The 15374-nt window shown below is 33.5% G+C and overlaps 2 protein-coding genes across 2 annotated transcripts; both read right to left on the bottom strand.

Annotated features, from left to right (window-relative positions):
* Positions 1 to 1646: 1646 nt before the first annotated feature.
* LOC133185308 (uncharacterized) lies at positions 1647 to 12593 on the bottom strand. The gene is made up of 5 exons (XM_061320445.1): positions 12432 to 12593; positions 5683 to 6580; positions 5340 to 5457; positions 2365 to 2519; positions 1647 to 1805 (listed from the first exon to the last, which is right to left on the bottom strand). Exons 2-5 carry the CDS (start codon positions 6375 to 6377, stop codon positions 1691 to 1693), a joined length of 1083 nt encoding a protein of 360 aa, XP_061176429.1. The 5' UTR covers positions 6378 to 6580; positions 12432 to 12593; the 3' UTR covers positions 1647 to 1690.
* LOC133184968 (uncharacterized) lies at positions 12421 to 14971 on the bottom strand. The gene is made up of 3 exons (XM_061320032.1): positions 14058 to 14971; positions 13665 to 13791; positions 12421 to 12597 (listed from the first exon to the last, which is right to left on the bottom strand). Exons 1-3 carry the CDS (start codon positions 14969 to 14971, stop codon positions 12421 to 12423), a joined length of 1218 nt encoding a protein of 405 aa, XP_061176016.1.
* Positions 14972 to 15374: the final 403 nt, after the last annotated feature.

Genomic DNA, 15374 nt, shown 5'->3' with positions numbered 1-15374 from the left:
GTACGTATATTGTATTTATTGCCTATATTTATTTATTCTGATTCTCAGTCTATGAACACATGATATTGTTATTGATTGTTAATTGTTATTTTGAATGAAAAAATGACATAGTGATGAAAGTATTGTATGTACCCTTATACTAGTATCCCCGTAAAATTCTTATTCATCCCCGGTTTGAAAATTTATAAGGTAAATTTTAAAACATATAAGTAGTTATCAGCCTGCGTATTCTACAGTGATGTTATAAAGCACCAATGGAAACAGCTTTTATATACAAATGTTAGTATTTTTCTGTTTTGGATCAAAGTGGATTTCATAATCATTTAGTGTGGATGTGTTTTTATTGTGATGTTTGATATACAAATTATCAGTATTGGTTTATTTAACAACATGCTAGCCAATAAAACAAAATAAACTTTCTTTTCTCTTCATTAGAATTGGAAGAAAGAAAAACAAAAGCTGTATATACAAGCTTCATTTCTTGTGTTTCGTTGGTTTTGATGATTTCTAACTGAAATCGTGCGTGACATATCCGTTCTTTGAATTAGATAAAGTGAACGGGTTCTGCAAGTGTCGTTATTTTCACACACGCGTCCACAGAGACCTACTGAATTAAATACCTGTATGTTCAAGATATATTTTTATCCATATCACAATGATGCAGAACATAAACCCGGTTGCATACAATTTGAATTTAACATAAACGAGTGATGATAGGTTATGTCTATTTTACATTTCAAAAGCGACATGCTCCGTAATTTTGGGCAAATCATTGATGTTTCAGACTGGTGAGTGTAAACCTAAATTAGAGGTACTATGAGAACTGAGCTCACAAAATGAAAAAGTAGGAAGTGCACAATGGCACCATGTAAGAACGATCCTGTAAAAGTATTAAATTTTATTCAGTGCTAAAGGATGAGTTGCAGATAAATAGTTATCCTCGGTATTATAGAAAGAATGGCAGTGTCCGTGCTTTGATATGGGAAACCCTAAATATGTGTCCGATCAAAAAGTAAAATAGAAAGTGCACAATGTCATTATGTAGTAAAGATTCTGTTAAAGTCTCATTAAATTTTATACAGTGGTATGAGGAGTTGCAGATAAGAGATGGGTACCCCAAAGCGTCACGGACGGACGGACACCCCCATCACTATACACCCCACACTTGAAAAGCGGGGGTATAATAATGTTTTATGAATCCTGAAATATCGATATCTTTGCATCCCACATCGAAAAATATTGCAAAATACAGTGTATCTAAAATACACTGCATATACACTGTATATAAAATACAATAACTGAAGTATTACAAGTGCCGAGTTCTGTCAAATGTAAAAATGTCGGGACATTTTTGCCTTTCTGTTACTATTCGATTCCACTTTACACTGTTACAGTAGATGTATTCAGCTAGTGTTCGTACTTTGATTAGATTTATTTTGATATCATTTTTTTTCTTTATTTACTTTGTGACGACTCCTTTTTTTCAAACTGGTAAATTCTCCATAATTCTAAGTATGAAGAAAAAAATTGTATGCCAACTTTTTTTTTCACGACAGATATAAATGTTAGAGACAAAATACTTTTAAAGGAATTTTTATTTTAAAATACAAATATATTCATTTTCGACAATCCTCATTTATGCATCTTAAAATAAATTATTGTGAGAAAAAATATTACGTTATTTAATGATTTAACAGTGAAGTTTAATGAAGTAAATAAAAATTGATGATATGGAAATAAATATGATTACAGCATCATAGGATAACTTTGGACTTGAAGATATTCTACATCTTAGGGAGTCATATCTGAAAAGGAAAAAATGAAATATCAAATTTAAATCTCATTCAGTGTAACTGACCTCATAATGAAAAATACATGTAATTTGAATATATGCAGACATGTTGTAAATTCTGAATTTACCGGGTGGCATTAACATGTAAATTTTTTACTTCTTGAAATGCAAACATGTTCTGGTAAATTCTATAGATATGTTAGGTCAACCAACTGCATTTTCATTAAATAGATTTCCCAAGAGTTCTGAAGTTTTAAAAATTTTGCAACTTTAGAAATCGTAACGTGTGCGAAGAAAAAAAATGTGTATTTCAAGTAATTTCTTTATGGAAATATCCAAAACGTTATGGACACCCTTACATAGTGCAGATCATTACATTAATATTTTCTGACATTGTTAAATGTACTCACTTTTAGATTCGAAACAATTTGAACCAAATTTGGTAAAAACTTCAAAAGAATTAAGAGCAATATTCCTTGCGGATATTCCGACTTCTAGCCTATTTATCTTTGCGTATAACAGATTGAATATATTCATAATATCGTATGAAGTACAAGGAGTTAAATACAAACCTGCTGAATAAACCTCTGATTTTTTTCTGATATTCAATCTCAATCAGTGAGCCCGCAATCCATCGCTTCCGGTCTTTGAACGGGTACTCGTATCCTTGCTTACAGTCACACGCGTACGCCGTACGCGAGAACCGGAAGCCTTCTATCGGACGACACTGCTCAAGAAAACAAATTAAGAATATCATGTGACTCGTTTCAAATTAGAAAAAAAATGTTTGAGATTTACAAATTAAAAGTTTGGTGAAAAAATTGTCAATGAAAAATCACACTTAGATAGAAAAGTTGCTTTATTACACAATAAGTTATGTTCCACCATTGGAATTCATTTTAAAAGCAGAGGTCAATTAGACATGATGATATTCTTTTAAAATAATTTTGACACCTAAACATCATTAGCCTAAATTATAACGTTTAAGATAAAAGTACTAGTTTTGCTTGGACAACGTTGATTCCTTTAGATTAGATAAATTCTAACAAAGGTATAGACGCTGTACATAAACATCTGCAACGTTAACACTCTTAATCATAAAAAGTTCAGTCTTGTATTTCACCACATTTTAAGTTGAAGTCTGCATCTTGTATTTCATACAGATGTATCTCAACCGTTGCAACAACAAAATATTATAAGCAATTTCCTCTTCAGTGCGTAGATATTGGCCCTCTATATCCTCGTGATTATTCTTCTTCTTCCTCTTCTTCCAACTACAGTTAAGCTGGACCCATCATCACTGGTGATGTATTTCAAAATGACGACCTCAAAGTTATAATTTTAAAAAAGAATCTAAATTCAGGCCCTGATCTTTCAAATGGCAATAGAACTTCATTTCCATTATATGAATTCCATCAAAGAGTATGCAAAACGATGGGCTAAATATGAAATGGAAGACCTTGAATGTAAGAATGGAGTAAGTGCTTTAGATATAGAAGTTTACTAAACATTGCATTAGAAAATTAAAGGGCTAAATGAGAACTATCTATCCTTCCGTTTTCAGTAGACCAGAGGTGAGAAAAGAATTATATTGATTGTAACAATATAGTATTTGCTCATTATTACAAGTGAATTTTTGCGGAGACCAGTCCTTTGGATGAGACTGTATAAACCAAGGTCGTGTCGCAGTGGGTGCTGGCAGGAAAAAAGATCCCTCTCTGCTCAAAAGTCACAGTGCTGAGTACAGGTCTCCACCATCAAGTGGTGGCATCTCAATATATGAGAAAAAAATGAAGTGAAACATACAAAATACACTAGTGCATTTTAGGGGAACTCGGTTTTAATGCCACATTTCTTGTCCAACCTGTACTCACAGTTCTCTTTCTTCAAAATCACTTTTCAGTTTTTACTTGTAATATTCAAGTCAATGGAAGTGAGCTTGATTTATCTTACGTATACTGAATTCCAAAAAGTCTTTAAAATCCTTACAAAGATATATTGTGCAACCAGCAAATGTTTAACCAAGCCCATATCTTTACTCCTTACCAAACAAAACTGCTATGAAGGAGAAACTTCAGACAAACTGTGCTACAACATTTTCAATAGTGGCATGAATCAAATGTAGATAATAAAAAACTCTAAAGAACTTTTGAAAAATTAAAAAGAATTAAACTTTTTACAAGATCAGTAGAATCAAAACATATCACTTTTCTATGAAGAATACAATCCTTCATAGGCAACTGCTTCCTAAATAAAGATAGAACTAGGAAGTTTCCATATCTTGGAAAGTATTACAAATATACTTTGCTAAAAATCATTCTGATTTTAAATATAATACCCTGAAGTTTATAATGTATGAAAAAGATGCTGGAGTTCCTCATTGACAATATCTATATTATCTTTGGAGACAAGGTCTTCCAACATTCTAATGGAATTGCGATGGCGCGGACACTTATTCTTTATTAGTCATCCTGGCTGTTTCTTATATTCGTATGAAACAGAATTGATTATGAAAAACTTCTACACAAGAATTGTTATTGTTGTTGTTTTATCTTCTATTCAACATATAGATATATCGACAACCTTTTGTCAATTACCAGTTAATTTTGGATGTTATACTGATTGGCCGACTAATAACTAAACTGTATTTCAAACTGGATAACGTCAGCTTTTCCGTCGCCAGCTATATTCCAACAGCACCAGCATATGGGGTTTCTTTCTCCTAATTTATAACTGAATACATACGCAGTGCCATCTCTGTGTAAGATCAATTCTTAAACTGAGACAAGCTACTGACAAATAATTTAATGTAACTTGGATTTCAACAACCCTGTTTTAAAGAAAGCTTTTCGCAAATTCTACGGTTTTTATAATGACCTTGTTTATAAAAACAACCTATCGTTCAGTCGCATTTTGTCTGATCTGTTTCATAACATTTATTAGGTCACTGTTTTTAAAAAATTGACTAGGGAGCACTGAAACTACCTGATCAATACATAGGGCTCACATTGGGTGTGACCGGTCAACAGGAGATGATTACTCCACCTAGGCACCTGATCCCATCTCTGGTGTTTCCAGGGGTTCCTGTTTTTGCCATGATCGCGTTTTTTTTTTTTTGTTTTTTTTTTCGTTTTTTTTTTTTTTTTTTTTTTTTTTCGTTTTTTTTTTTTTTGCTACTGTATTTATAAAATTGGTCTTTTTTCGTAGAAACCCTCCTGAATATTAATAATTAATTTGACTTTGAGGCGAAAGGCAAAGATCATATTGGATCATTGTCTTAGCTGACATGCACATCCAAATACCGTATACCAAATTTGAAAAGCCTTGGTGGTTAAAAAAGTTCTATTCCGAAAAAAGTACCCGTCAAAAGACAAATATTTTGATTCCAGGATGGTCATATATGGACCTTTGTACCTTTCTTTATGATGACACATGTATTAACCACATAAATATCACAAGTTCATAAGTTTTTTTTTAAGAAAGACATGGCCCGGAAATGCTGATTGTAAACGAGTACACTTGCAGTACATGGACCTTAAATACTCACTGTTGTAGACTGAGTGTGACAGCGAGCGGTGTTTTTAAATGCGTTGTTGACATTGAAGGGCTGTGGACAAGGATTAATCTCCAACAAATCTAAAGGAACATCAACGGTCACTACCCCACTATAATTAGATTCAAAGCAAAGAAACGATCATAATTAAATTCTTTCTTAAAAATTTTACTCTAAAATTAAAAATAATTCTATGATATCATGCCACCGATGAGAATAAAATAACGTATTTTTTTTTTCTTTTTATCCTTCTGTTAAAAAATTTTCCATCAACTTTGAAAAAAAATATCGGTTGGCTTTATCTGTAAGATTTAATAAAATCATTACGCGTACTTACGTAAACTGAACTTTTCCTGATAACTTTAACATTTGAAAAAATGGCACAACATACGTCATTACCCACGCGTCTATTCGGCCATCACATTTGAATTCGGGCGGCATCCAGATACCTTGCTGTAAAGTAGGCGCGCGGTACCCCAAAGGGGAATGTTCATGTGTCTGACTACCCGTACCATTAACATCCGAGCGCATTTTTGAGCGGATACGAAAAAGCTTAAGAGATTCTGTGTTGGTATTCCACCGATATTTCATCTCTCTGTACCAAAGTTCTAAAGTATAATGCTTGTTCAGTCCAGCAGAGTCGATGACATAAAATTCTTCGTTTTGCCTGTAAGCGTATGGACCGAAGTACTCGCGAATCGATTCGTTTGGACTTGAATATGTGTAAGGTTCGAAAAATATGCCACTTGATAATATTTTGTAATCGGCCATCACATTGGCTAAAACTTCTCCGAATAATTTTTCATAATGCAAACGCGCTCCTCCTCGAATGCGACCGAAGGTCTCCGTATCTTCCGTGTTCTGAAGGTAGGCGGAGAGGAAGTGGGAAAGACGGACTGCCATGCTGGCCTGAGATTGAAACTGGTCAGCAACCCCGTACCCGATATCACCGGGTAGGATCAAACTCGAGGGAGGTAGGGTTTTACAATTAGTCCCTGACACACTTGACTTGTGGCGGTAAATCTTCACCATCCTGTTATACGCTGCTTGGTCAAACAAAGGTCTGTCGTAGAATGACCTTTTACGGCGGTTACTCTTTCTTTTGGGGGTATTTTTCGATTTTAGATCAATTGATTTTACTGATCTCTTTTTAACGGATCCTGTATTTAGCTCTTCACCAGAGAATTCGATATGGACTGTCTCTATGTTATCAACAGTCGGTAGAACGTTCAAATCTGAAAAGAAAACAATGTCAACAAGATGTTTGTGAAACACTGATACCCCCGTATGGCAACTTATAGCAAAGGTTAAACTCTCTCAAATGCAGATTAAATATGTTGGTACCCAAAGTAAGGTCTTGTCTCGAGGAATATACCTGTGAAATATGAAAGCTCTAGCAGCAACCATTGAATAGATATGGAAAAAGTTAAAAGTTTTTCAAAAGTAAGTCAAACATCAAGGTCAAATGCTCAAAATTAATGGTGCCCAAGGAAAGGCCTTCTCCCAAGATATATACAGGTGAAATATGAAAGCCGAAGCATCAATCTTTCAAAAGTTATGACCAAGGTTAAAGATTTTCAAAAGTAGGTCAAATTCGAAGGTCAAAGTCAATGGATCACAATTGTTGGTATCTAAAGGAAGGTCTTGTCACAGGAAATGGACATGTTAAATATGAAAACCCTAGCACCAACTGTTCAAAAGTTCTGTCCAAGGTCAAAGTTTTCCAAAAAAAGGTCAAATTCTAAGGTCAAGGTCAAAGGGTCAAAGTTATTAGTATCCGGAGGAAGGTATTGTCACAAGGATTACATATGTGAAGTATGAAAGCCCTAGCACTAACCGTTCAAAAGTTATGGCCAAGGTTAAGGTTTCCAAAAGTAGGTTAAACTCCAAGGCCAAAGGGTCAAAGTTGTTGGTATCCAAAGAAAGGTCATATCACAAGGGTTACATAAGTGAAGTATGAAAGCCCTAGCACCAACCGCTCAAAAGTTATGGCTAAGGTTAAAGTTTTCCAAAAGTAGGTCAAACACAAGGTCAAGGTCAAATGGTCAAGTTGTTGGTATCTAAAGGAAGGTCTTGTCACACACGTGAAGTATAAAATCCATAGCACCAATTATTCAAAAGTTATGGGCAAGGTTAAAGTTGGGTAATATTTTGCAAAACTGGGTCAAACTCCAAGGTCAAAGTCAAAAGGTCAAATATGATGGTACCCTAAGAAAGGTCTTCTCACAAGGAATACACATGTGAAATATGAAAGCCAGAGTTCCAACCAATCAAAAGTTATGAGCAAGGTTAAAGTTTTTGCGGACAGACAGACAGACGGACTGACAGGACAAAAACTATATACCCCCGAATCTTCGATACAGAGGCATTAAAAAGGAGTCATTTCATTGTCATGATACCGGTTTATATCTGGTGAAATCTTTATAAATTTTACAGGTACTATACTTTAATATAGTACTTTAATATTTTCTTGATCAGTATGGCTCTTTCAACTTGTTATCATTATGGAAATGTAAATGCGCATTTTCTTCAACTTCAAAAGAAAATCGTATAAACAAAGATACATTGCCGAGTTCAGCAAAAGCTCTACAAAGTCCGTATCTTATTTCACAAATGTATGATTTGTTGTGAAGAGAAAAACTTCAGGGGCTCGTTTCTCAAAAAGTCGTAGATTTGGGCCTAAGTTAGTCCGACTAAGTAAGTTACGCCAAAATTTAGACGGGCCTAAATCGCGTTTCAGAAAGCGGTGTAAGACTAGGCCTAAGATTAAGACTTCTCCGCTAAGTACTAAGCATGCGCAGATCGTATTTTATTTGGTTTAGAGACTACAATTACATGTTGCCTAAATACAGAAGTAAGCATGAGTGCGCGTGCATGTTTTCTCTCTTCACCATCTTTCAAACAGATATTACGCAAACCTATCTGTATTTTCAAGGTCAAAGCTTTAAATTAAGATAAATATTTTTGTATGCTCAGATAAATTTTAAATATCTATATAGGTACAAATTACGTTTGAAAAACATAAAAGTGCACGTACTCAAGTGTGATATTTCGATACAAATTCGTACATTAAAACCCAAACGAATGTACATAGCATATGTACTTGCAAAAAATTGGAATACATTAAGCATTAAGAATTTTACTGAAGTAATTTTTCTTTGAAAATAAGTCAAATTGTCTTTTCTTTTATGTTTTACATAAAAATGAATAAATACACATAAGGTAGTGGCAAAAAAAATCCTCCCAAAAAATCTGAAAACTAAACTACCAAAAAGTGGGAGTTGCGGGGGGGGGGGGGGGGTGTCAACTTCCCAAATTAATGTTACCAAAAAAACTTCATTAACTTTCCAATCAAAAACCTAATTACTGTCCAAGTCATGTAATTTGCCAAGTCAAAAAGCTAATCAACTAACCAAGTCATGGAATTATGAAAATTGTCAGTGCTCGGCCTTACAGCGACAAAAAAGGGGGGGGGGGCAGCCTGCAGCATCTCAAGGAAAATTTAATATAGCAAAATACTACACTCAGAAAAAGTGCCCGGAGGGTCGGGGCCCACTGACCCCACCGCGTTCTACGAACCTGTGGAAAATTAACAATTATGAAATCATATATAATTAAAATATGGATAAGAGATTTTTGAAAATTTATCAGTTGTATTGAATTTATAATTTCATAACAGAATAATCAATTCTAACTGAATTAGATTTCTTGGCATTCAAGCTCATACATGTATTATAACACTTTGGATATACATATAACATTGATATCGATATGATAATTTACACAGTCCATGTAAAAACACGCATATATACAACATTTCCATTAGCACACGCATTCTCAATAAAGGTTTGCAATTGCTCAATTAGTTTTTAATCAATTTCTTGTAGTCCATATTACAGGCAAGCAATCTTGTATTTTTATAGATTTCTGAAATATTTTCATTTAACATATATCCAGTCGGGATCTGATTTATTTAGATCGGGAAAGATATAAATTTCAACATCACCATCTTTTTCTTTTAAATCTAGTAATTTCAATTTTCATTAAGAATATGATCATATTATATTTCTTTTATAGATGCTGAATATTTCTTAAAGATTTTATCTAGATTTAAAGATATTAACAAGTCATGATTTTCATATTCATAAATACTTTTAGATAAGCAAAATTTCTTCTTCTTGATATGTTTTATGAGTATAATGCATTAAATGAGAGCAAATTTGAAACTCTATTTCTCATTTACAATAAAAAAAATTTTTTAACACATTTACCACTTTCTTTTCAAATGCATGTAATATAAAGTGTTTATCTGATAAATCGATCAAAAGACACTCTCAAACAAAATTCGTCTGAGAAAAGTACGATAGATTGTAAATTAATTAAAAACAAGTACCTATTTAAAAAAAAAAAATGATAGACCCATCTGCACATCTTAAACGCCATGACAGTTTGTACTTTGAAATAGGAAAAAACAGTATTACGGACAAGATAATTAATTACTGGAACATTTTACAAATTCATATTTTTCTGTTCTATAAATTTTATATTTGATAAAAGAGGAAATTAAGGTAAAAGGTATATCTAAATGTATATTGTTTGAGGAGTTAAAAAAAAAAAAACATTATCCATTTCAAAAATTAAAAATTACATGTATCAGGGACCCAGTGTGTGTGTGGGGGGGGGGGGATGGGGGAGGGGATAGGTAATTGAGTAACCAAAATATTCAGCAAACTTTGACAGTACATGAAAACAAAAACTGAAAGTGTAGGTCAGCCTAAAATACAACTTAATTTTTAACAGAAAACACCATTACTGAAAAAGCGGGAGGGTTGCAGCCCCCCTCCCCATACTACGCGTGCCTGCTTTTTTTTAAAACTCGGACACTTCTTAATATCTTATCCAGTTTCACAATTCAAAATTCTTACTTATAAATTTCTAGCTCATCAAACCCTTTTACGGAAAAAAGTCTGCATCCTCGCTGGATTTTTAATACCCTTCTATTTACCTACATAATAATTGAAAATTTCACGATTTTTCGCATATCATATATGTACCTGATTAGATATTATATCGTACACGTACAAAATAATTATTCTTTTATCTCTTTATGACCAAAACACTTGCCACTTTTTTCAAGATGTGTACAGACTAAGAACTTACACCTACTTATGAGCAGGCGTAGATTTAAGCTTAACTTTAGTCTCGACTAAGTCTGTGCCTTTTTGTGAAACGCTGCTTAGTCCGATTTTTGGGTTTAGTCACTGACTTAGTCCGGACTAAACTTACGCCCAGTCGTAAGCCTTTTTGAGAAACGAGCCCCAGACGTAGCGAGCTACATCATATTCTAGTCAAATGCGGATTCCATTTAAATCACCAATTTTTTCAGAAGCTAATACATCAAAAGTATAACTTTTCTACACTTATGCAACCATTCCTCAAGGTAAATAAAACCAGACTTTTTGATATCACAGATCTAGACAACTGCTTCTTCAATAACAATGGGACTTGGAAGTTTTCATATCATGTGACTGCTCATTAACAAAGTTTTATTCTTAATTTTTTTTTTTTTTTTTTTTTTTTTTTTTTTTTTTTTTTTGATTCTACATACAAGTACTTTTAAGTTGATATTAAAAGGTAGGATGCTAGAGTTCCTCATTGACAACATTAATGTTGTCTTTGAAGACCAAAGCTTGAAACAAACTGTTGGAATTCCGACGGGCACTAAATGTTCCCTTTATAAGCCGACTTATTTATTTATTTATTTATTTTTATTTTATTATTTTTTTTTTTTTTTTGAAGCAGAATTTATTCAAAATCTTTTACATGAGATAAGAAAACACTTGCTTTGGCCTTCAACTCGACATTCAGATATATCGACATTTCATCAATTAACAACATATGTCGACTCGACATATCGCAGTGAACTCAAATTAAAAGACATCACAGAGTCTGCCATATCTGTTTCATATTTGGACATTTTACTGGTTAAAGATGATATGGAACAACTAAACTGTTTGACAAACGAGATTTCAACTTTAATTTCCATCGTCAACGTTCCTTATTTATAAAGTAATATTCTGCTATCACTTTCATGTGCTGTTTACGTCTCCTAATTCATTCGATACTGGATTTCAACAACTTCGTATATTTAGAAGCGGTTATAATGACCTTGGTAGCAAATATAACCTATCAATGGGTCGTATTTTGGCTGACTCTTTCATACGAAATGTTAGACCTTTGTTTTTTTAAAAAGATTTGACTACGCAATGTTTCCTTGATGAATTCATAAGGCTCATGGCGGTGTGACAGGTCAACAGGGGATTCTTACTCCTCCCAGGCACCTGATCCCGCTTCTGGAATTTCCAGGGTCCGTGTTTTATGCCCTCTTCACAGATATGTTTTGTTTTATAGGTTTTTTGAGATCGATCACTGTTCGTTTTCTTCACCTTTTATATATTCAAGGGCATTTTCTATGTACGATCAGTTTTAAACCGGGGCTGGCCACTGACAGATAAGTTGACGTTACAGGGATTCCAACAACCTCGGTTTAAGTCAGCATTTCGTAAATTCTATGGTCGTTGTAATGATCTTGATATCGAGTATAGCCTATAATGGAGTCATATTTTGCATGCTGACTTGTTTCATATGAAATATTAGGCCTTTGGTTGTTTTTTGTTTTTTGACTACGGAATATTCTATATCTGATCAATACATAAGATTCACAGCCGGTTGACAGGGGATGTTTACGCCTACTTTGGCACTTGATCCCATCTCTGGAATTTGGGTGTGTATTTTTCAAAGATTTGTTTTGTTTGAATTTTTTTTTTAATTTGAGATCGGTCAATGTTTGTCTTCCTCAATCTTCCTCTTTTTTAAAGTCTATACTACTGTGTATAGGGATTTTAATTCAAAAATACATAACATCGCTTGCTTTTTTTCTCTTGGGATAAATCGCAGGTATTTGTGTTCGCTGATACTTAAATAAGCAATTTTGGGATACTGTTGTCGGTTAAAATTCCGCAGTACATCTTAATGTCCAGTGTGATATTGTGTGTTTTAATTTTGTTACTTAGGCTTAGTACTTACGTTCAGTAGGGGTACAGTTAAAACCTTCGTTGTACTCCGTCCATGTGGACTCTTCTATGTTAGAACCCTTGTAAGGATGTTCTATTTCTGTCGGATACCTGTAACCGTCTCGACATTTACATACGTAACTCCCTCGACGGAAACCGAAACCACTCAGGTGCTTACACTGAAATTTTATAAAACATCCTTTATTTAAAGGTTTTTGAAAATAATATGCATTTTTAAAATAAATTTTGGTGTTCAAATATTTTTTCAGGTACAAAATGAAAAATATAATATTGTTTTAATGTTTGAAGTTTTAGTAAATCTTGGATGATGGCGCACGCGTTGTTTTGTCAGTTTTGTATTTTAATCTTAAAATGAGTAATTTATCTTTGAATGTAAATTAATTTTTTTTTAACTTTAATGACAACATCAGTCACTTTGTTTGTGAACTGAGAAAATGTAGGAAAATTGTCACGAAATCGTCCATCAACGGCAAAATAGATAGGAACATCTTTCCCAGCCTATACCATTTTCCCTCATTTTGGGGAGGGGGATGTGCCCATTTACCCTTTTCATTTTTTTTTCTCTCTTATATAATTTATACGAAATACAACTTTGATTAACTTTGAAATTTACACTAAAAACATTTATTATATGTTTCACCGATTTTTTACTGTTTTTTTTAAATAAAAGATCATTAAAAAATATTTTACTTTTAGTAAATAATTTACACTAGGAAGGCTCAGACTCTTTTTTAATTTCTGCTCTGGGTATGACAAAAATTGCACAATCATCCCCATCAAGCAAAACACAATTACTAGTTTGTAATTTTTTGGAAATTATTTAATTTCTGACACTTATATGTGTACATAAGCATATCTATTGTCAAATTTTCCTACATTTTGGCAGAATACTAGAAGTATACCCATTTTCAGTTTATTACCTTGACACTTTGTATTTAACATTAATAATCTGTCTCACAGCAATAATGAACTCTCCATGTCCAGTAAAATATAGCTTCATTATCTTTTCACTTTTCGTGTTGTTTATTCATTTTATACCTAAAAAGTCTACTTTTGACGTTCGTTGTTAAAAATAATTAAAATAAATCAACAGTAGCTAGAGTTTGAATTTGAAATCTATGAACATAGCATTTTGTGCCATCATCAACTACCGAGCAAATTATACTTACTTCTCTTATTTGTACATGATTGTTTAAAATATAAAGTTACATGTACATATATTTACCTTTGAGTGTTCCTTGCACCGGTCAATTCCTGCCAGATAACTAGGTCCTGGATTTCCGGCACTGATTCCACAAGGATTGAAATCTACATGCTCGAAGTCCGTGTCCATCACCACAACTCCAACGAATCTTAGTTTTAAAAAGTTTTTTAAAATGTCAATTTTTGTCAAATAACCATGCTGAAATATTGACATGATTGAAATTAAAGAAAACGACGATTTGGTACATTTACCAATGCTTTGTAAAGTATATGTATTCATCATCTCCAACAATTGGTCGTGTTTAAAGTATGGTGAGGAAAGTGAAAGCGTACAGCTAAGTTACAACACCATGTCTAGCTATTTTTTGATCTGTTTAATATCAATTAATAGGTAACTTTAATCATAAACTCTTACCTTGGTCGTCTGAGGTGCGTCCAGTTACTGTATCGAGGCATGAAGTCTGCCACAGGAGAAACAGCGGATACTACCCATTTGTTGGATCTTGCACAGTCAAAGTATGGTCTTGTGAAACGAACGGGTAGTTTTTCTATTGGATCATTAGTTCCAGGATTATTTGGTCCGAAAAAATTAAACCCTTCAAATGTATTGTGTGTAAAAACACCGGAAGAATTGGAAAACTTTAGATTTACACTCCAAGTGAATTTTCGAGTGGAATCATAAACTGGATGTGTGTCAGGCAGCCAGAAATCATACCAAGGGTTCATTCGGTATCCGTGATTTGTATAATTTTTATTAAGGCCGCTACCAGCATCTACAACAAATGTGGTAGTGAGAGTTGGCTCCCTTAGAATATTGACCATGTCAAAAGAATCATCCCATCTCCACGATCGTGGTGCAAAAAGGGGAAGAGTTCGATTAAAGTCATAGTTAATCATCCAGTTAGGGTAGTAACAATCTTGATCGAAGTACATGGCGCTGCCATTGACTATAGGATTTGCATTGATATCAGCTGCTACAGAAAAATGAAGATAATGGACATCCGGCATAGTTTCAAAGACATCAGATGTGTTCAGTCTTTGGTATATGTAGCTAAAGTAGAAAGCCCTATTCAAGGCCAAGTTGTGCAGATGAATGAGGTTTGTCCGATTTTTATAGAAGACTTTGGTGCGTAATTCGTTATATTTCGGTATTTGTGTTAAAACATCTTCAGGCATTATTAAATCAGTTATTGGCTTTGACCTACAGTTATCGCCTGTCACGGTCCGAAACTGCTGTTCGATTTCATCAAATGCATCCCATTTCATCCAACCCAGCTCATCGGCAAAAACTATAGCAAATAGGAAAGAAACCATGAGGGAATTAACCATCATGATACATATACTAAAAAGTAATATGTCTACATAGTCCTAGTTTGTAAAGATTTTCTTTTATCTGAAAATCAAAAGGAACGCTTAGAAATGCTCGCTTGATTGCTTTAGTCTGAAGAAGGAGCGTTATATAGGGTATCGCCAACTAAAAATATCTGCGTACGTTAACATTTTGAATTATAAACAACAACTCACAGGTTAAGGTGTGAATTTAATTGTCTACACAGGACAAATAAACATTCCTCAAGTGTTGATGTTTTCCTTTCATTTAATTAATTGTAGTAAGATTTCTCCTTATTTAATTCAAATACCGGTGTCCTGTGTAGTACGTGGAAATTATATTTGGATTGCATGTACTTTTAATAAAACATAAAAGAAGATCTTGTTCTTTACTTACTTTTTA

This window comes from Saccostrea echinata, unplaced genomic scaffold (genome assembly GCF_033153115.1).
Source record: "Saccostrea echinata isolate AGI-Se365-2 ecotype Australia unplaced genomic scaffold, CSIRO_AGI_Sech_v1 ptg000012l, whole genome shotgun sequence".
NCBI lineage: Eukaryota > Metazoa > Mollusca > Bivalvia > Ostreida > Ostreidae > Saccostrea > Saccostrea echinata.
Note: the sequence above shows the minus strand (reverse complement) of the source record. Positions and strands in the feature narration are given on the sequence as shown.